This window comes from Callithrix jacchus, chromosome 1 (assembly GCF_049354715.1).
Source record: "Callithrix jacchus isolate 240 chromosome 1, calJac240_pri, whole genome shotgun sequence".
Lineage (NCBI taxonomy): Eukaryota > Metazoa > Chordata > Mammalia > Primates > Cebidae > Callithrix > Callithrix jacchus.
In genome coordinates this window covers 144,507,226-144,529,993 of record NC_133502.1, presented here as the reverse complement: position 1 = coordinate 144,529,993, position 22,768 = coordinate 144,507,226, and the positions used below count along the sequence as shown (strand labels likewise).

Here is a 22,768-nt window from a genome sequence, read left to right as displayed (position 1 = left end):
CCTCCTTTTTTCCTTCAATAAATTTGCATTGGTGGCAGTGGAGTGCCAAGAGGAGTAAGAGTGAGTAGAAATAGATAAAAACATACATAAACTCTGGCCTTAAAGACCTCGGATTCTTGGGCAGGGATAAAACTGAGGGGAGATTACTGAGGTCTCTGATGATGTAGATAGGGAGTCAGCAAGAGCTCTCAGATGGGAGGGATGGTGTCCTGGGCAATCAGGAAGACATCACCTTGCTTTTCATAGGAAGATGTGAAATAAATTCCTTTTATGTGCTTCAGTCATGAAATAGATGGAACAAGCATTTTGTTCTTTCAGTTTGCCTTAATGAATGAACCTATTCTTGAGTTACTTATCATGGATTTTGTTTGAAATGTCTGCAAATTTCTCTCATTACCCTCTTTCTGTTTAGTGATTATTAGTTTCTTAGCTAAAATGTTTTATATTATATACATAAAGGTATGTATACAAAGAGACATTTGATTAAGATTTTGTCTATTTCAGTTTAGATGTTTAACATATGCGTCTCATTTCACAAGTTCAGTTTAAACTCAGTCTTGTATTTCCTTATTTTTTCTAAGTAGATTCCCAAGTCCTCTCTAATGCCCTAATTAGTGACAATTCCAGTGTCTCCCTCTCCAAGCTCTCTGGGAGCTTATACATTCCAAAGGGGTCCTCCAGAGGAGAGAGAACTGCATTGTCTGAGCAGTCCACACACACTGTCATCCTGACCCAGCTATATGGTATCACTATTGAAGAGCTGTCCTACACAGTCCACAGATGTGTGGTCATTGCTGCTCAACGCCCTTATTAGACCAAACCCCTGTCAGCATGACTCCATGCTTGGATTCCAAGGTTAGAGCTTTATTAGTTTGTGCTTGTGTGCTCAGCCGTTGTCCCCAAGGCACCTCACTCTGGGCTTTCTGTTGAGCTTTTCACCAGACTGGGTTCCCCTGCTCTCCTAGAGAGTTCTCTTTTAGGGCATTTGGGGTCCTTTCCTGATAGCAACCTTGGTCATGGTCATCCAGACCACCCAAGAGATTTCTCTGTTTTCAAACCTCTTAACAGAGTTTGCAGGCTTCTCTTCCCAACCCTTACCCAAATCCCTTTGGCACGTCGGTTCCACATACTCTCCAGGGTCCTGCCTAACAAAGATTCTCAGTAATGGTAGCCTTCAACAAGAATATCTACCCCAGGACTTGTGTGCCTACTCACCTTACTTTTCCATATGTAAAGAGGGGTCCTCAGGTCACCCTGAGCAAAGCACAGATTTGTTCCCAGGCGATGCTGTCTACACCTATAGTCCTAAGAGAAGTAGGCATTCTGGAAAATTTACTTTTCATATACCCGGTTAGGGATTTTGCAGGCAAAGTTTTAATTAAAAAATAAAGGATTTTAGTTTTCCCAATTTTTCTAAGAAACAGTAATCAGTATATTTGTTTCATTTATTTGTTTTAAACTTTTTTGAATATGAAATACAATAAATGTGCATGGCAAAAAACACAGATATATATTTTAATAAATAACTATAAGGGAAATACACGTGTAATCACCACCATGTCAAGAACCGGAACACTGCCAGTACTCAGTACCTGCTTCCAAATCATAATTTCCTCCCCCAGAAGAAATCATCTTGACTTCTGTGAGAATCATTTTTTTTTACTTTTCTTTGTAACTATGCATGTATCCCTAAACAATATAGTTAAGTTTTTTTTACTTGATACATAAAGAATCGTGCTGTTTGCATTTTGCATTTTGCTTCTTTTGCTCAACTTGTTGTTTATCCATGTGGTGACCTCACTTTCATTGCTGACAGTGTTTCATGGTATGACTGTGTCACAATAGACTTATTCATCCTCTGGTTGTTGGATACTTGAGTTGCTTATAGTTTCTGTTTGTTTGGTTTTTTTTCCTTTTCTTTGTTTTCTTGTTCCTCAGCTGGAAGCTTATAGTTTCTGACTGCCAAGCACATCCTTAGATATTTTCTGTTTTATGTGAACAAGTTTTCTGTATTTTTTTTTTTTTTTTTGAGACAGAGTTTTGTTCTTGTTGCCGAGGCTGGAGTGCAATGGCGTGATTTCAGCTCACTGCAACCTCTGCCTCCCAGGTTCAAGTGATTTCCCTGCCTCAGCCTCCCTAGTAGCTGGGATTACAGGCATGCACCACCACATCTGGCTAATTTTTTTTGTGTTTTTAGTAGAGATGAGGTTTCTTCATGTTAGTCAGGCTGGTCTCAAACTCCCAACCTCAGGTTATCCACCCGCCTGTGCCTCCCAAATTGCTGGGATTACAGGCGTGAGTCACCATGCCCAGCCTATGTGAACATGTTTCTTTAGGTTATATACATTAGAATAGAATTGCTTTGCTAGATAATGCTAAACAGTTTCCAAGTGATTGTCCCAATTTACTTTCCTACGGGGAGTATAAGAGAGTTCCAGTTGCTTCATGTCCTGGCAAATAGTTGGTTGTAATTTTTAACTATTTTCATGTGTGTGTCATGATATTTCTTGTGGTTTTAACTTGTTCTCCTTCATTACTATTGATGTTGGGCCCTTTTTTTTGTTTTTGAAACAGGGTCTTGCTTTGTTACCCAGGCTGGAGTGCAGTGGCATGATCATGGCTTACTGCAGCCTCAACCTCCCAGGCCCAAGAGAACTCTCCTACCTCAGCCCCCTGAGCAGCTGGAACAACCAGATAATCTTTTTTTCTTTTTGAGACAGTCTGGCCTTGTCGCTCAGGCTGCAGTGCAGTGGCGTGATCTCGGCTCACTGCAACCTCTACCTCCCAGATTCAAGCAATTCTCTGCCTTAGCTTCCCAAGTAGTTGGGATTACAGGCACCTGCCATCATGCCCGGCTAATTTTTGTATTTTTAGTAGAGACGGGGTTTCACCATGTTGACCAGGATGGTCTCGATCTCTTGACGTCATGATCCACCCACCTCGGCCTCCCAAAGTGCTGGGATTACAGGCTTGAGCCATCGCGCCAGGCCGCTTCTTATGTTAAGTTCACTCTATCCAGGTACAGCTTCTCCAGGATTCTAGTTAGTCACAATTCCTGGGAAAACTTATAAGAGGAAGATTAGTGGGACAAACTGCCACTGTTGCTGCTGCAGTTGGTTCAGAAATCTAACAAATGCCCATCTCATCCTCTTCCACCATCCATTTTTGTTTCCCCTCCTTTGTCCTTTGAATGTATGATAGAACTTCGTGATGCAGCCACTTGGGCTTGGTGGTATGTTTTCTTTGCAGTCTTATTTTTGACCACAGATTCAAAGTCTTTAATGGTTCTAGGGGGATTTTGTTTTTATAATTTCTTAACTAAGTAATATTTTCCTAGGAATTTATCCCTTCATGTTTATTTATATAATGGTGTTGATAATGTTTTCTTATCTTTTGGTGTACAACATCTATAGAGATATCTGTGCCCTCTTTCATTCTGATTTCATTTTAATGCTTTTTTTCTTTTTCTTTTGATTTCAGTAGAGGTTGTTTTCAGAGAACCTACTTTTACCGTCAGTGACAGTCTTCATAATAAATTTGTTTTCTGGCTAGGCACAGTGGCTCACGCCTGTAATCCCAGCACTTTGGGAGGACGAGGCAGGCGGATCACCTGAGGTTGGGAGTTTGAAACCAGCCTGACCAACATGGGGAAACCCTGTCTCTATTAAAAATACAAAATTAGCTGGTCATTGTGGTGCATGCCTGTAATCCCAGCTACTTGGGAGGCTGAGGCAGGAGAATCGATTGAACCTGGGAGGCAGAGATTGTAGTGAGCTGAGATCACACCTTTGCACTCCAGCCTGGGCAACAAGAACAAAACTCTGTCTCAAAAAAAATTTTTTTAATAAAATAGGAAATAAATTTGTTTTCTGTTTCATAAGTACTACTCTGTTATTTATTTTTCTCTTCTATTTTCCTTGGATTTATTTTGTTCTTTTTCTGACTTGAAATTGATCTTCAGTTTCATTAATTTTTATCCTTTTGATTCTTTCCATTTAAAATTATACATTTTTTTTTCCAAATTCTGTTTCAGCAGGTGTTCAGAAGTTTTGATATGTGGTATCTTTGTCATTTGTTTATTTGTTTATTTTTTCTGAGATGGACTTTCACTCTTATTGTCCATGCTGAGGTACTATGGCACAGTCTTGGCTCACTGTAACCTCTGCCTCCTTGGTTCAACTGATTCTCCTGCCTCAGCCTCCCAAGTACCTGGGATTGCAGGCATATACCACCACGCCTGGCTAAATTTTTTGTGTTTTAGTAGAGACAGGGTTTCACCATGTTGGCCAGGCTGATCTAGAACTCCTGAGCATCCCAAAGTGCTGGGATTATAGGTGTGTGCCTCCATGCCCGGCCTTCTTTGTTATTTCTAAAAATAGTATAATTTCCATTGTCATTCTTTCTTTAACCAATAGGTATTATATCTGAGAAATGTGTTTTGTAATTTCCAAACATACGAACATTTTCTAATTATCCTTTATTAATCGACTGTGGTCAGTGCATTCTGTTTTTTGTTTGTTTGTTTTTGAGACAGTTTTACTGTCTATCACATTAGAGTACAGTGGTGTGATCAGAGCTAACTGTACCATTGAACTCCTCGCTCAAGCAATCCTCCTGCCTCAGCCTTCCCAAGTAGCTGGGAGGACACACAGTGGTGTGAGTCACTGTGCTCGAAGCTGTATAATTTTAATCCTTTGAAATTTCTCGATACTTCAGTTAGAGCTCTGTTTTTGGTCAGTTTTTATAAATGTTCCATGTGTGTTTGAAAGTGATGTGCATTCTACAGTTACTGGATTCAGTGTCTAATGAAATGCCATTAGATCAAATTTATTAATCGTGTTCAAATCTTCTTTATCCTTACTGGTTTTTTTTTTTTGTGCCTATCTTAGCAATTATAGAGAGATATGTCTAAATATCCAACTATAGTTATGAATTTGCCTACTTCTTTTTTTAATTCTTTTGTTTTATATCTGTAAGCCCATATTATCAAGTGCATACAAACAAAGTTGTTTTATTTTCTTGGTGAATTAATTCACCTTTTATCATTATGAAGCTGCCCTTTTTGTTTCTAATAAATTATCTTTTTTGCCTTACACTTATCTGATAGTATAGCTATGTCATCTTTTTAAAAATCTGTGCAAAGTAGATTTTTTTTCCATTAGTTATATATTTTCTGTAACTGTGTGTTTTAGATAAGTCTCTTATAAATAGCATATAATTGGGTTTTGGTTTTCTTTAAACCCTGACTTTCTTTGTTTTTTAATTAGAACATTTAGTCTGTTTTCATGAATGGTACCACTGATGTATTTGGGCTTAGGTCTGCCTTCTTCTTTTATGTTTTCACTATGTTTGTCCTGCCAGTTCTCATTTCATTATAGCTATCTTCCCTCGTTTGGGGTTATTTTTCATCATTCAACTCTTTTTTTTTCTGGTAATTTGGATGTTTTACCCTTTTTCTTAACGGTTGTGCTTGAAATTTCAATTTAACCAAAGTTGATAGATTTCCGTTATAGGTGGTGAATATCCTTACTTTTTTTTTTTTTTAAGAGACGGGGTTTCACGGTGTTGGTCAGGCTGGTCTCAATCTCCTCACCTCAGGTCTCCCAAAGTGCTGGGATTACAGGCATAAGCCACCGTGCCTGGCCCCTTACTCTTTTCTTTTGGACAGACAGTACAGCGACCTTAGACCACTTGAACTGCATTTATCCTTTTTCCACCTTAGGGTAGATAAGATGTAAATACAATCTATTAACTTTGATTGGAGTCTTACTAGCCTAGAGAGAGAAAAAGGAAGAGAATAAAGAATTTACTTGAGGCTGGAGGTGGTGGCTCAACCTGTAATCCCAGCACTTTGTGAAGGCTGAGGCAGGAGAATCGCCTGAGGTCAGTAATTTGAGACCAGCCTGGCCAGCCTGGTGAAATCCTGTCTCTACTAAAAATACAAAAATTAGCTGGGAGTAGTGGCAGGCACCTTTAATTCCAGGTAATTGAGAAACTGAGGCAGGAGAATCACCTCAGTTTCCAAACCCAGGTGGTGGAGGTTGCAGTAAGCAGACACCACACCATTGCACTTCAGCCTGGGCAACAGAGCAATATCCCATCTCAGAAAAAAAAAAAAAAGAATTTGCTTGAGAAAACTATGTGTTGGTAAGAACTTGTTTGGTTGTCAGTGATCAGCTTAAACTATCTGAACTTGAAAATCAGTTGGCTTTAAAAAGAAAATGTTTCTGTGTCCTTGCCTCTTTTGTCTTTTTTGCAGTCTCTCCCCTTGGTTGTCTGAGTTTTGCTTCATTCCTTATATGGACTCTTTTGAGTTGCCCCATTCCTTGCAAGGGGAAGGGGGGATTTCTATTGTCATCTTCGGGTCAGGTTTCCATACTGTGAGGTAGAGGACTGCAGCAATCCCATTGGCAGCCCTAACAGGACGAAATAGAGTGGGAGTGGGGTTCCCCTGAGGACACAGAAGAGGGAAGGTGCTGGGCAAACATAGTTAAGGTCTGGTGCAGTGACTCATGCCTGGAATCCCAGCACTTTGGGAGGCCAAGGCAGGAAGATCTCTCGAGGCCAGGAATTCAAGGCCAGCTTGGGCAACATAGCAAAGACCCTGTCTCTACAAAAAATTTAAAAATTAGCCATGGATGGTGGCATGCACTTGTAGTACCAGCTATTTGGGAGGCTGAGGTGGGAGGATCACTTGAGCTGCAGAATATGAGGCTGCAGTGAGCTGTGATCACTCCACTGTACTCCTGTCTGGGTGACAGAGCAAGATCCTCTCTCTAAAAAAGAAAAAAGCCTTGCTCTATCCCTACCCCTCTACTGGACCAGAAATAGACATCAGACCCAAGAATAGTGCCAAGTCCATGAGAATGAGAAAAAAGATGAACATTCTCTCAGAAATGTGAATGTGGGGGTTGCAAAAGGACACTTAAATACAGAGATGGAACCTGAAGTGGTAGAGAGAAGCCATGAGCTAGAGCCAGGCTTACGAGGGGTCCTGGCAAGCTGATCTTAGGAGGAAGGAGAAGCAATGAGGTAGAAACAAGTGTGTATGGACTCCAGGTATGAGGAGAATGGAACAGCCTGTTCAGAATGGCTGAGACACATGAAGAGTCAAGACGCTCAGACTCCAGCTGCTGAAGGTCATGGGGCTCCTGTGGATCCAGGCCTTTGCTTCTGGAGTCTGGGAGACCCAGTTCTACTGTGGTACTGTTCCTGAATTTCCGTAAGATCCTAACTTCCTTAATAGTGCATGTATTCTCTTAGGATAAACTCTCTCTTATTTGTACTTGCAGTCAAAAGACTCTCTAGAACAGATAGATGTTCAGAGCCTGGGGGCAATGTCCACGTTAGTGAATTGCTCGCATGCCAATGCTGTTCTAGTCATACTGTTCTGAGTAACAATACTTATTCTCTTGGTCATTGGATGGTGGGAGCTCCAAACCTTGTTGGATCAGTTACAGTAAAGAATCCTGTACTACTGCTTGGCCTGCTTATTGACTGGGGAAGGGGGCAGTGAGCTCTACTTCCTCTCTAGTCTCTTTTTTCTTTTTTTTTTTTTTTGAGACGGTGTTTCCCTCTTGTTACCCAGGCTGAAGTGCAATGGCGCGATCTTGGCTCACTGCAACCTCCACCTCCTGGGTTCAAGCAATTCTCCTGCCTCAGCCTCCCGAGTAGATGGGACTACAGGGGTGCGTCACCCCGCCCAGCTAATTTTTTTGTATTATTTTTAGTAGAGACGGGGTTTCACTATGTTGACCAATATGGTCACCCGCCTCGTAATCCACCTGCCTTGGCCTCCCAAAGTGCTGGGATTTTAGGCGTGAGCCACCACGCCCGATCCTCTTTTTTTTTTTTTTTTTTGAGATTGAGTCTCACTCTGTCACCCAGGCTGGAGTGCAGTGGCGTGATCTCCACTCATGCAACCTCCTACTGCCGGGTTCAAGCGATTCTCCTTCCTCAGCCTCCCAGGTAGCTGGGACTACAGGCACGTGCCATCACGCCTGGCTAATTTTTGTATTTTTAGTAGAGACAGGGTTTCACCATGTTGGTCAGGCTGGTCTCGAACTTCTGAGCTCAAGTGATCTGCCCGCCTTGACTTCCCAAAGTGCTGGGGTTATAGGCATAAGCCACTGCACCTAGCCATCTAGTCTCTTTTTTCCTTACCTCACAATAGGAAATTTATTGGCTATAATTCCTTTTTTTTTTCTAGGATATGGAAAGGGTTGATTCTAAGTGTGGTGCAGAGAAAAGAAAGGGAAAGGGAAGAATCTTAGGAAAGAGGGAATTCGTTGTCTTGCATTCTGTTTGCTGTATCAGGTATGGTGTTAATTGCTTTCCATCCATTCTCTCATTTCATTCTTGGAACAGTTCCCTGCAGTAGCATTCTCTCCATTTTTATAGATGAGGAAGCTGAGACAGGATGGTCTGACTTCACTGAATGTGTCATTTCATATGTAAAGTATTTATCACTTGGTGTGTAATTGCCTCTGAGAGTGATTGAAGAGAAATGGCTGGGAGGCAGGAGGGAGAAAGGGACCATGATCAGATAGTTCCCTCTGCAGACCCAGCTGTAAAGTCTGAGTTGGTTGAGGTCCACTTCAGCTCTGTATTTATTCCTTGTTGCTGCTGTCCTGCTTCTTGCTGACCCAGGGGTCTGCTGCTGAGTAGAGGTGCCCTTGATTTTCATAGATTCTGGCTTGAGGCCCTACGTCTTTAGCTGGGCTTCTTAACAGAGTACTGCTTTTTCCAACATTGTGTAGTGATATTTTATTGCATAACAATTGCAGGATCAAATTCATTCTTATTTCATGATATATGAGTTTATATATGTATGCGATGGTGAGGCTAGAAGTTCCTATATCATCACTTCACAGGTTAAGAACCCTAATACTCCCAGAAAGGAAGTAGAAGGCAGGTGGTGGTAATGGAAAGGCTTTGGACTCAGTCCAGTTTAGTAAATCCCAGCTTACTAAGTAAAACTGAATAAATGTTTACTCCTATGAATTGAGGATACGAATACTGTGTTTTGGTTGTTGTAAGTGCTTATTAAGATGACATGGGAGGCTGAGGCAGGAGTCTCTTTGCATAGCAAGAGTTATATCTTTACTCCATTTCCCAACAAGTTCCTCATCTCTGTCAGACACCACCTCAGCCTGGACTTCATTGTCCATGTCACAATCAGTTGTTGATCAAAGCCATTCAGCAAGTCTCTAAAAAGCTCTAAACTTTCCCACATCTTCTTGTCTTCTGAGCCCTCTAAGTCTCTAAGAAGTTCCAAACTTTCCCACATTTTCTTGTCTTCTTCTGAGCCCTCCAAACTATTCCAACCTCTGCCTATTACCCAGTTCCAAAGTCATTTCCACACTTTGGGGTATCTCTACAGCAGCACCCCACTCTCTGTGGTACCAATTTACTGTGTTAGTCTGTTCTCATGCTGCTATGAAGAAATACCCACAACTAGTAATTTATAAAGAAAAGAGGTCTAATTGACTTAGAGTTCCGCATGGCTGCGGAGGCCTCAGAAAACTTAAAATCATGGCAGAAGGCACCTTCTCACAGGGCAGCAGGAGAGAGAATGAGTGCAAGCATGGGAAATACCAGATGCTTATAAAAGCATCAGATCTCATGAGACTCACTGTCACAAGAACAGCATGGGTGTAACAGCCTTCATGATCCAGTTACCTCTACTTGGTCACACCACTGACACATGGGGATTATGGGGATTGTAATTCTAGATGAGATTTTGGGTGGGAACACAGCCAAACTGTATCAGGCACTAGGCATTTTTCTCCTTGAATTGTGGGGTTTTTTGTTTGTTTTCTGTTTGTCTTTTGGGTGTTTTTTGGTAGACATATCTTTGTTCTACCAGACTTGAGAGCCAGTCTTTATCTGATTCCCACTGACTCACAAGGTGCTAACCAATTGGTCTTATACACAGCAAATGTTGAATACATACTTGGATTCTTATTTACTTCTTTTTTATTCCACAGGGATCTATGCAGCAGCAGGGAGTCTATAGCTAATGATTTGAGTAGTCTCAGCTATGCTAATATACCAGATAATGATGGAAGGTGGTTATTTATTCCGTAAATGATTGTTGAGCATCTGCTATGGGCCAGGCATAGTTCTGGGCATAGTACAAAGCAGTGATACAACGTTTCTGCCCTTCAGGAGCTTACATTTTACTCAGGGGAGACAGACAATACATAAAGAAAAACATATAATTCCACAGTGAATTTCCCTCTAGAGGTGCTCAGGCTCTGTCACCTGGTGCTCTGAGTCTGCAGGTATGTTTCCCTTTTCCCATGGTTCATCCCTGTGGAATAACTCAGCACTTCCTCTGTCCCCTCTGCCCACCTCACAGATCTACTCATACAAAAGCATTTGTGAGCAATGGAGGTATTACTAGAGATCTTGGGGGAGGAGCAAAGCAAGGGCTTCACTGTATACTCAACTGTTAATACCAAAGGGTTCCCCTGTTGCCACTTCCTCCCACCACACAGCTCCCAAGTCCAGATCCCTGAGGGATGTTTGACTTCCTGAGCCCAGCTTGCTTGCCCATCTTGGTGCTCGGTGAACGGCACATGGAGCCCACCCTTCTCAGAAGCAGTGGGAGTACAGACAGCAAATGAACAAAACAGCACCTTCCCTCCAGTGCCTCACAGGTACAGAGCTCTGGGGAGTGCCCTTTAGGTGTTAGAGTGGCTGAAGGCTTGTTCATCAGACTGCTTCTCTCTCTCAACTCTGTGACTAGTGATCTCAGCCCATGCCATGGCTTTAAATGTCATTCAGGTCTCTATTCAAATGTCACTTTCTCAGAGATCTTCCTTGATAATCCTGTCACATACCCCTTATACCTGCTTTATTTCTCTTCGTAGCATTTATGTTAATATCTTTTCCGTTTATTTTCTGTCTCTGAAGATAGGTCTCATTGACTGCTTTTCAGTTCTTGGAACAATGCCTGGCACATGGTAAGCAATCAATGAATATTTGTTGAATAAATGATTTTCCTCTCTGGAAATTCTCAAAATCTTCTTGAGGTGTAGCAGGCCAGCCATTGTCAACCTCAGTTTAGAGGCAAAGAAATAGGTTCAGAAAGGTTCAAGGATGTGCTGAAGTGACAGGGCGAGGCAGCAGCAGAGCCTGCTTGTTGAGAGCCGAGTCTTATGGGACTTGCCTCCTGAGAGGGTGGCCTTTGCCTCTCCCACTGAGGCTGGGGATACCAGGTGGCCCAGAGGCATGTGGATACCTCTACTGGGAGGTTAGGAGAGTGCTACACAGAAACTCTGAGTTCTAACCCTCTTGGGAACATAAAAAAATGGAACAAGGTTGGGCATGGTAACTCATGCCTATAATCCCAGTATTTTGAGAAGCCATGGTGGGAGGAACACTTGTGGCCAGGAGTTCAAGGCTGCAGTGAGCTGTGCTCATGCCACTGTACTCCAGCCTGGGCAACACAGAGAAACCTCATTTCTAAAACATAAAAAAAATTTAAAAACGGAACCACTTGGGGCCTACTTCAGGCCGTGCTCCCTCCATCTCAGACAGGCTCCCATCATTGTTCTTCCAGTTCTTTACAGGCATCACACTCCATGTGCACAGGCTCTGGGGACATTTGTTACTTTTAATTCCACATGCAGGGGTCCCAGTGGTAAAAAGGAAGGGCAAAACTAGAATGCGTTAAAAAAAAATGTGTTACCTTGTTCTAAGAAATCCCTGTTGCTTCGTGGATCCCATGGATTAGTGAAAAGATATAGTAAGTAAAGCCAAATGGAACGATAGGGAATGTGCATGTGAGCTCGGAGTCTAGAGAAGGTAATTGTTGGCTTCATTCTAGATTCAGAGTCCTGCAGTTGGGTACACAGGCAAGTCTGGGGAGAAGCAAGAGCTGAAGGGTCAAGAGTAACCTGCTGGGAAATCCCCCTTCCCCTGAGAGGCCAGTGGATAAGCCATGTGCTTCCTACGATAGGTGGGCTTCTCGGAACCCCAAGAAAACTGAAGCTCTAGTAATTTCTAAATCAGATGGCTTGGCACCAAATCCCCCAGACACCCACACATCATCCTAAGGGAAATAAACTATAATTTAATATTTGCAAAATTGTGAGTTCCTGCCCTCACTGTTCCATCTAAACACCTCACCTGGATGGATCTCCTTAAAATATAGCTCTGATCAGGCCACTTCCCTTCTGAGAAATTTATAATAGACAAGTACAAGCTTCTTAGTCTAGCATTCAAGGCCTTTCCCATCATGCAACTTGTGTAAGAGGGTAGAGCCAGAGTGGCTTCAAGGGGTCAGAACTGACACTACCTGGGGAAGAGTAGTGAAGTCAATCTCAAGGTGTCCAGGGTGTTATGATAGTGCCGTTTAGAAAAGTTTTACATGCTCTTTCAGCCAGAAATGGCTGGGCTGTGCTCTGATAACAATCCGCAAGCTCTTAGTGCCTTAACCCAAAGGTGTATTCATCATGGTGTATGTCCATCTGGCCTTGGTCGGAGTCTCTCTGCTTACTCTAATCATGTAAGGATCCAGGTTCTTAGGGTAACTGTCATCTCAAATGTTGCCAGTTGCTGTGCCAGAAAGAAAAGCAAGCTCTGGATGATCTTGCATAGGCAATGAAGTGCTGTAGTTGAGAAGTAACGCCCACCTCTACTACTCAAAACCCATTGGCTAGTACTAGTCTTGTGGCCCCATTTGACTTCAGGAGGGATCAGATGTACATTCTCGTCCTGTGCTCAGAAGGAAGGAAAACTGGAAGTAGTTGATGAAGAGCAGTGATTCCCAATACAATGGGCATTCGATTTTTTAATCATCACAGCAAGGCTTTCGGGTGCTATCAATTTATATATGAGGAACCTAAGACCCAGAGAGGTTAAGTGACTTGCTCAAAGTTACCTGCAACTTGATGCCAGGGCTTCTGGCTTTGAAATTATTGGTCTTTGCATGATACAGAGAGAGCCCTTCACTGAAAGGGTTGAAGCTAAGGAAGAAGAATGCTGCATCCAAGTGTGTCGGGTCCTTTATCACAATCACCAGGGAGCTTGTTAAAAATGCACATAATTGGTTCCACTCCAGAGATTCTGATTCTGGAGGTATGACATGGAGCTAGGAATGGGCCCCAGGTGATTCTTCAGTGATGATTGAAGAACCACAATTAAAGAATCACTGCTATGGGAGGTCCTACTAAGTCTGGCTTAAAGATTTTCTTTCTTCTTGATCTCTACAAGCTGCAATAGTGCTTAATTCTTTCTATCTCACATTGTTATTAGCTATGACAGCAAATGTTGCTATCACCTGCTGGTAGATATGTTAATTATTCATCCAGAATTTGAGGTGGGGGCATGATGGGGGCTCACCTCTGCTTATTCATTTACTTTAAAACACTGCAATTAAGTGTGTACTTTGTGCTGCATATTGTATGGTATATGGGGTTCTTGCTGTATTCTCTAACTGAATTATGATAGCCTAGGGTGTTTCTTATTGATAAGTTGTTATGGTAAACATGGGAAACCCATCTGGGGCAGAAATTGGCAGTGTTGGGTACTGTGGGATGTCACATGGGGCACACAACGCACTGATGGGGTTGAACTCTTACATAGTAAAGTAAACTAGGCTCAAGTTGACAGGAAAGCTGAGATGCATTTACGAGGGTTGGCGATTGCGATTTGGGTCTCTCTTACAATCCCTCCTGAGAATTAGAATACTGACCATTAGCAGTAGGTCCCAGGAGAACCCTAATGGAAACACCTGCAAAAGATCATATGGAAGCCTCTCACCTGGAAGGTTGCATAGGTTAGGTTCCTTTAGTGTTCGCTGATTCACTCTTGAACACCTGTTAGAGTTGCCCCTTGTAGAGGGAACGAACATCATAAATAAAGCATCTCAGAAAGTGCACAGTATATGGTGCTCCCTGAAAGAAGAGCATTGGGTTATACTCAAAGGAGCTCAGAAACCAAAAGCAAACTGTGGGAACGATGAGAACAGAGTCTAACAAGTAGGTCAAAGCTCTTAGTAATGATGAAAGATACTCCTTTCAGATGCAGCAGTTGGTCCGGGTTAAAGTGAGATCACCCACTGGGAGGAAATGTTTGGGTAGTTGATGGTTAGCATACTTTCATATGGAAGGTTATTAAGATGGGGATAATGATGTTCTTCTGGTGGTTTTAAATTGAAGTGGCTGAATAGTAAGGAAAAAAGAAATGAAACCAGGACAGCTAGAAAATATTACAGATGAGCTCCTCTTTATAGGGAGATAGATAAGAAATGTAGAAAGATAAATGTAAACGGTGTGGGGACACAGAATGTAAACTCCTATGTGGGAGGGAGACTATCTAAGCGAGCTAGAAATGAACCGTGTGAAGGGTCAGGGCTAGATGATATATAATATGTGAAGTCATTGAATTCATAGAACCACGTATAGGTCACCAAAACTTTATGGAAAGACAGCAAAATAACATTTTAAAATTACTTCTCAAGTGAGGCAAGCCAAGAACATAGTTGGAGGAGAGGGCCTAACTGAGGCTGAACTGCATCTTCCACACTCAGAGGAGTCCTGGCAGTGCTCCTTCCTCATGAGAATGACTTTGTGAGGAGAAATACAATATTCGAATTAGGAAAAGAATAATTAGAGGCAGAGCTACCCAAGGCCTCCAGGAGGGGTAAAGAGGTCTGGGGTAGAGTTTGGAAGGGATGCATAGTGCACGGATGTGAAGTTGTGAGGGAAAGAGTGAGTTATGAGAGAGTTCAATATAAAAGGGTTCATTTAAGCTGCCAGAGGTACTACTCTCTTGTGATGATGGTCAGATCAATTGTAGGTAATCATAAATTGTCACTTATTGTCATCATTGCCTGAAAGAACCCCATAGCCTGGGAAGAATCAGAATCCTACTCTCATAGTGCCTGGACACGTAGACCCAGTATTGGGATAATCTAAGCACCTCGTAGCTAAGAATGTTCTTGTCTTTTCTCTTGCCCTGAATAGTTGTAATAGAGAGTCAACACCAGGTATTGAGTCTTCAGAGAGAAAAGTACCCAGTCCCTATCAAAAACAATCCAGTGGAGGATGCAGAAGGCTTAGAAACAATGACCAAGCTAGTAGAAAAAGCATCTCTAATATCCAGATTGTGGTTTTGACATATTCCATTAAAGAATTCAGAACAGGCTAGGCACGTAATCCCAACACTTTGGGAGGCTGAAGCAGGCAGATCACCTGAGGTCAGGAGTTCAAGACCAGCCTGGACAACATGGCAAACTGTCTCTACTAAAAATACAAAAATCAGCTGGGCGTAATGGCGTGTGCCTGTAATCCCTTGAGAGGCTGAGGCAGGAGAGTCACTTGAAACCAGAAGGCAGAGGTTGCAATGAGCCGAGATTACACCACTGCACTACAGGTACAGCCTGGGCAAGAGTGAGACTCTGTCTCAAAAAAAGAGAAAAGACTGCAGAACAAAAATGTGCTTAACTGACTTACCATTTTTTGACAAAAGTACAAAAGCAATTCAATGGAGAAAGGATAACCTTTTTAACAAATGGTCCTGGGACAGTTGGATAACCATAGGCTAAAAAAAATCAGCGTAAACCTTACACTTCAATAAGAAATTAACTCAAAATGGACTGTAGGCTTAAATATAAACTATACAACTTTTAGAAAAACACACAGGAAAAAATCTTTAAGATCTAGAGTTAGGTAAAAAGTTCTTAGACTTGACACCAAAAGCATAATTCATAAAAGGAAAAAAAATGTCAAAAATTGTGGTGGTACTGTGGTGCTGATGTTAAGGATTGACAGATAGATCAATGAAACAATACATAGTCCAGAAATAATCCCACACTATCAATGTTTGATATTTTGAAAAAGTCACCAAAGCGACCCAATAAGGAAAGGAGACTGTTTTCAACAAATGGTGCTAGGATAACTTGATATCCACATAGAAAAAGAATAAACCTCAAACACCTCATACCATAACAGAAATTAATTCATGATGGATCATAGAACAGTATGTAAAAGTCAAAACCACAAAGCTTTTAGCAGAAAATACAAGAGACTATCTCCGTGACTTAGGAATTAACAAAGCTTTTTCAGATAGATAGAAGAAAATAATCATAAAAGGAAAAAAAATGGTAAGTTAGACTTCATCAAAATTAAACATTCTCATCAAAAGATTCCATTAAGACAGTGAAAAGGCAAACCACAGATTGGGAGAAAATATTCAAAGAACATATATCTGGCAAAGGATATATAAAGAAATCCTATAATTCAATATAAAAAGCCCAAATAAAAGTAGACAAAAGGGCCAGGCACAGTGGCTTACACCTGTAATACCAGCACTTTGGGAGGCCGAGGAGGATGGATCACCTGAGGTCAGGAGTTCAAGACCAGCCTGGCCAACATGGTGAAACCCTATCTCTACTAAAAATACAAGAATCAGCTGGACGTGGTGGTGGGTGCCTGTAATCCCAACTACTTGGGAGGCTAAGGCAGGAGAAATCACTTGAACCAGGGAGGTGGAGGTTGGAGGTTGCAGTGAGCCAAGATCATGCCATTGTACCCCAGTGTGGGTGACAAGAGCGAAACTCCATCTGAAAAAAAAAAAAAAAAAAAGATTTGAACAAATACTTCAAAAAGGAGGTATATGAATGGCCAATAATCATATGCAAAAAGTCTCGGCGTCCTGTGTTGTGAAGGAAATGCAAATTAAAACCAAAATGATATACCATTGCATACCCACCAGAATGATAAAATTTTTAAAACCAGCAACAGGCTGGGCATGGTGGTTTACTCCTGTAATTCCTGCACTTTGGGAGACTGAGGCAGCAGGATCACTTGAGCCTGGGAATTCAAGGTTGCAGTGAACTATGATCATACCACTGCACTCTGGCCCGGGTGACAGAGTGAGACCCTGCTTTCAAAAACAAAAACAAAAAACACCACAAATGTGGAGCAACTGTGTATCTTTCTTGATAGGAGTGTAAAATAGTATGGTCTCTCTGGGAAAAGAACCCAGGATTCCACTCCTAAATATTGACTCAAGAAAAATTAAAACATGTTTACAAAGACACTTAATATAAGAATATTCACAGCAGCATTATCCATAACAGCCCTAAACTGAAAGTAATTCAGGTTTCCATCAAGGAGAATTAATTAGGACCTTTGCATAATAAGTCTTAGTAGATGTCTGTCAGATGAGTGAATGAACAAAATTAAACAGAAATTAAGGGGAAAATGAGAATAAATTTTCATAGCAGGTGATCCCTAATACTTCTGATGAAGTCTTGCCCTGTACATGTGCAGCCTAGCCTTCAGCCTAGGAACTGCCCCCTACCCCACCCACTCTGTGCTGTTCACTCTGTTTTGACACCTTGCCTCACAAATGCCAGCCTCTTCAGCAGCACAGAACTCAAATCTGCCTGTTCAGTGGGACTGTCACTCCAGTAGGACTGTTACTGTACTTGGGCTCCATCTCCTTACAGCATAGTAAGACAGTGCCTTGGAATGAATGCCAGGGTATTCTTGGCACCCACTTTCTACGTTTCCTTGCTTTACAAAAAATCAATCTTTTTTTTTTCTTTGAGACGGAGTTTCGCTCTTGTTGCCCAGGCTGGAGTGCAGTGGTGCTATCTCAGCTCACTGCAACCTCTGCCTCCTGGGTTCAAGCAATTCTCCTGCCTCAGGTAGCTGGGATTATAGGTGTGCACCACCACGCCTGGCTAATTTTGTATTTTTAGTAGAGATGGGGTTTCGCTGTGTTGGTCAGGCTGTTCTCAAACTCCTGACCTTAAGTGATCCACCCACCTGGGCTTCCCAAAGTTCTGGGATTACAAGTGTGAGCCACTGTGCTCACTGCCAAAAATCACAGTCTTGAGCAGCTTGCTGCTCAGTGCCTGAAAACACATATTCGCTTGCCTCATATATTTTGTCCAGTTTTATAGTTGTTTATGGTAAGAAGGGAATATCTAGTTTCATTTATTCCATCATGGCCTGAAGTGGAAGTCCAGGTTTCGTTTGGGCATGATGATGAGTTTTTGGTATCTATGGAACATCCAGGTAGAAATGCCCAACAGAGAATTGGGTATTTATGTATGGAGCTTGAAAGATGATTGGGGCTAGACATTCAGATTTTGTAGTCATGTGTTTCCAGTGGTAGTTGTAGCCAAGGGACTGGCTGTGATTGCTCAGCTACAAAATGGATAGAGGATGAATAGAAGAATAATTTCTGTTCAAAAGCCTGAGAAGCCGGGCTCGATGGCTCACGCCTGTAATCCCAACACTTTGGAAGGCTGAGGCAGGTGAATCACAAGGTCAGGAGTTTGAGACCAGTCTGACCAACATGGTGAAACCCCATCTCTACTAAAAATACAAAAAAATTAGCCAGGTGTGGTGGCACACACCTGTAATCTCAGCTATTCAGGAGGCTGAGGCAGGAGAATTACTTGAACCTGCGAGGCAGAGGTTGCAGTGAGCTAAGATTGCACCACTGTACTCCAGCTTGGACAACAGAATGAGACTCTGTCTCAGGGAAAAACAAACCTGAGAAAGTATAGCTAAAGAAATAAATGAAGAACAGGAAGCATCAGTGTTATAGAAGCTGCCATAAATGAACTGGCATCCATCTGGGGAAGTGGCAGATATCAGGAGCCCAGCCTTTTCTCTGTAATACTTAATCCAGAGCCCAGCTTTTCTCTGCTGTTGCTGAGGACTTAGTAAAGTCTCTCTGGTGATCACTAGAGACGAACCTACATATCTGGGTTCCAGTACAAATCTGTAGAATTAAAGCCACACCAGTCTTGACGAAGCTCAGCATTTCTTTCATACTGAATCACACATTTGTGCTCCTAGCCTTCTTGGGGCTTAGATAACTAACAAGTATGATTAGCATTTTCATAAAATTGCAAGAATACCCAAGGCTCTGGAGAGGTTAACAATTTGATGAAGGTCAGTTGTTTCTAGTCCTACTTTATTGATTGATTGAGATGGAGTCGCAATGATTGATAATGATTGAGTTGGAGTCACACTCTGTCACTCAGACTGGAGTATAGTAAAGCAATCTTAGCTTACTGCAACCTCCACGTCCCGGGTTCAGATGATTCTCCTGCCTCAGCCTCCCAAGTAGCTGGGATTACAAGTATCCACCACCAGGCCTAGCTAATTTTGGTTTGGTTTGGTTTTGAAAGAGTCCCACTCTTGTCACCTAGGCTGGAGTGTAGTGGTGTGACCTCGACTCTCTGCAACCTCCACCTCCCAGGCGGGTTCAAGCAGTTCTCCTGTCTTGGCCTCCTGAGTTGCTGGAACTACAGGTGCACACCACCATGCTCAGCTAATTATTTTTTAGTAGAGATAGGGTTTCACCATATTGGTCAGGTTGTCTCCAACTCCTGACCTCTAGTCACCCCCTACTCAGCCTCCCAAAGTGCTGGGATTATAGGCATGAGCCACTGCGCTAAGCCTAATTTTTGTATTTTTTAGTAGAAATGATGTTTCACCATGTTGACCAGGCTGGTCTTGAACCCCTGGCCTCAGGTGATCCTCCCCACCCACCTTGGCCTCCCAAAGTGCTGGGATTACAGGTGTAAGCCACTGTGTCCAGCCTTGGTCCTACTTTCTAGTTGTCTAGAGACTATAGGGTTTCAGACTTGGAAGTTGCTCTAAGTCATCTATTTGGCTCCCTTGCTTTTTAGGTGGGAAAAATGACACTCATCAATGAGAGGGCTTGAACTAGGTTTAAAAAACAAATAAATGAAGCTGGCTTACATTATCAGGGATATCTGATACATTCAAAGGGCAAAGATAAAGCTGAGCTTTGAGAGTAGGCTAGAGCCATGACCTGCAGTGCTATAGAGAAACTGGATGCCCCTTGCTTCTGCCCTTTTCTCTGCTTTTTTCATTCTTCTCTCATTGTAGATCAGCTTCTTCTGTCTTGCCTCCTCCTGTGCCCCAGCCTGGGGAAAATGATAACCAGAGGCTATTCCTAAGGAAAAAGGCCACTCATTCCCCACCATTCAGGAATGAGGCCAACCTGATTCTAGAATTGCAACTCCTGTTCTCCTAGAAAAGGTCTTGATGGCCCCATTAGAACCATCCAGAGTCCAATCAGTTGCAGTCAAGGGGTTAGGGATCCTTTGTTCTACACATACATCTGCAGGGAACCCTACCTCTGTAATCATGTGATATAAATCACTGGTAGAGGAGAAGAAGAGTTTTCCAGAAAAAGCAAGTAGGTAGATAGCTGGGCAGCCAGCCCATGGGTGTTCAGAATAACGAATAACTGCTCAGGATAACCAATGGCAGAGCCGGATCAAAACCCACAGCATCTGACTCAGTAGTAGTTCCTTCCTGGGGCTGTCCCACTTGGGGAAACAGTAATTACTTGATCTGGGAACGAGCAGAGACAGACAGACGGACAGTCACTGCCTCAGTTCTCATTCCTGTCAGTGTCAGGAGATAGAAGTCTCTTCCTTGAGAGTATAGGGGATCCAGAGCTCTAGGACTCTAACAGCCAAAGGTGGGTTCCCTCTTAGGAGTACAGGCTTGTCTAGTTGCAAGTCACAGAAACCCAAATCAAACCAGCAAAAGGGGGATTTAGTAGAAGGCCATTGGGATATCCTACAAAATTGAAAGAAGCACTGTAGATTCCAAGGCATCTTTAAGAATCTGGAATCAGTACTACTAGGACACACACACATGTGTTCACCTTTTTTTCTTCCTCTTTTTGAAATGTCATCTTTCTGTTTGGCTCTGATATCACAAGGTTTTCTCTACAAGGTGGGGAACCTGGAAGTTCTGGAGTCATATCCTTATAGCATCTGACCATAGAGAAAAGAGAGTCTTTCCAGCTAATTCCTGGTGGAAAACTCTAGGGTAGGATTCAGTTTGAAAGGATAGAGTCCTCTGACTGACTGGACCTTGTTTACTTGCTCAGAAAATGGCAATGAGGTATTTTAAGAAAGGGACTGGTAAGGAGGAGAGATGGAAACCTTTTTTGTTTTGTGTCTGTCTCCTAGGTGACCATGGAGACTGGTGGCCTCCCCTTGGAGCTATGGCGCATGATCTTAGCCTACCTGCACCTTCCTGACCTGGGCCGCTGCAGCCTGGTATGCAGGGCCTGGTATGAACTGATCCTCAGTCTTGACAGTACCCGCTGGCGGCAGCTGTGTCTGGGTTGCACCAAGTGCCGCCATCCCAACTGGCCCAACCAGCCAGATGTGGAGCCTGAGTCTTGGAGAGAAGCCTTCAAGCAGCATTACCTTGCCTCTAAGACATGGACCAAGAATGCCTTGGACTTGGAGTCTTCCGTCTGCTTTTCTCTTTTCCGCCGGAGGAAGGAACGACGTACCCTGAGTGTTGGGCCAGGCCACGAGTTTGACAGCCTGGGCAGTGCCTTGGCCATGGCCAGCCTGTATGACCGAATCGTGCTCTTCCCAGGTGTGTACGAAGAGCAAGGTGAAATCGTCCTGAAGGTGCCCGTGGAGATTGTGGGGCATGGGAAGTTGGGTGAAGTGGCCCTGCTAGCCAGCATCGATCAGCACTGCTCAACCACACGCCTATGCAACCTCGTCTTCATGCCAGCCTGGTTCTCACCCTTCATGTATAAGGTGGGTGTCCACATCAATAGGCCTTTCTAGTCCTGACCCCAGAGACTTGGCTTCTTTTTGGGGTTGTAATCCCTTTTTTTTGTTGGAATCGAAAGTTAGGAGTTAGTATTATGCTCATACTCCTCTGAGTGCTGAACCAGTTGAAAAATAGGCACATGATCAGCATAGTTCAGAATTCTGCTTTCTTCCTGGTAAAGCTGTATTTAAAAATGTGGCTTGGGCTTGGAGCCAGAATTCTTTTCCACATTTTCCCTTTCCAACTGGACTAACTGGAGCCACCAGTGGCATGCCACTTGGTGACAGGAAGCAGAGAGCACATGAAGTGCTCATGGAGGCATGCTCAGAGCGAGAGCCACAGAAGAGAAAGGCTATGCAGGACCATGTTACCTTCAGCATGTGAGTCCTACCTTGTGTAGGATCAGGGAAGTTCAGGCTTTTACCATGATTTGCTCATTCTCAAGGGTGATGGTGAGAAGGTCAGGAAATATTTGTCCAACACATTCCTTCCATGAATGCAGAGCAGAAGATGGTTCATAGTAAAGCATGTATCCAGGTGTTGGTAGTTCTTGGCAGAACAGAACTACCAACACCTAGATTGGTACATTGCCTAGAAACTTGGATTATGTAGGTGGTCAATAAAAATTATCTTGCTCTCCTGCCTGCTCATAAAAAAATAAAAGATTTGGTCCGTTACGGTGGTTCATTCCTGTAATCCCAGCACTTTGTGAGGCCAAGGCAAGCGGATCACGAGGTCAAGAGATGGAGACCATCCTGGCCAACATGGTGAAACCCCATCTCTACTAAAAATACAAAAATTAGCTGGGTGTGGTGATGCACGCCTGTGGTTCTAGATACTCAGGAGGCTGAGGCAGGAGAATTGCTTGAACCCGGGAGGCAGAGGTTGCAGTGAGCCAAGATCGTGTCATTGCACTCTAGTTTGGTGACAGAGCAAGACTCCGTCTCAAAAAAATAGAAGTTTTGAAAAGTATATTGCCTTTATTATTACCAATAACAACTTAATTGTCTCTCATGTTTGTAATGATCATGATACCACTAGTCATTTCTGACAGTCATAGTGTGTGCATGACGCATGCTTTATAGCCATTATCTCATGGATTCCTCTCCACATGCCTATGAGATAGGTAATGTCGTCAGATTTTTTTTTCTTTCTTTCTTTTTTTA

The 22,768-nt window shown here is 42.8% G+C and overlaps 1 protein-coding gene across 3 annotated transcripts in view; it reads left to right on the top strand.

Moving 5' to 3' along the window:
• Positions 1-22,768, top strand: part of FBXO10 (F-box protein 10) — a 53,056-nt gene that overhangs the window by 2,116 nt on the left and 28,172 nt on the right. For all 3 annotated transcript variants that reach the window (XR_013535441.1, XR_013535438.1, XM_035252286.3), the window contains exon 2: positions 20,996-21,586. Coding sequence is in view for 1 of the 3 variants with exons in the window: in XM_035252286.3 (XP_035108177.1) it covers positions 21,002-21,586 (585 nt within the window). In the remaining 2 variants the exon portion in view is untranslated. The remainder of the gene's footprint in view (positions 1-20,995; positions 21,587-22,768) is intronic.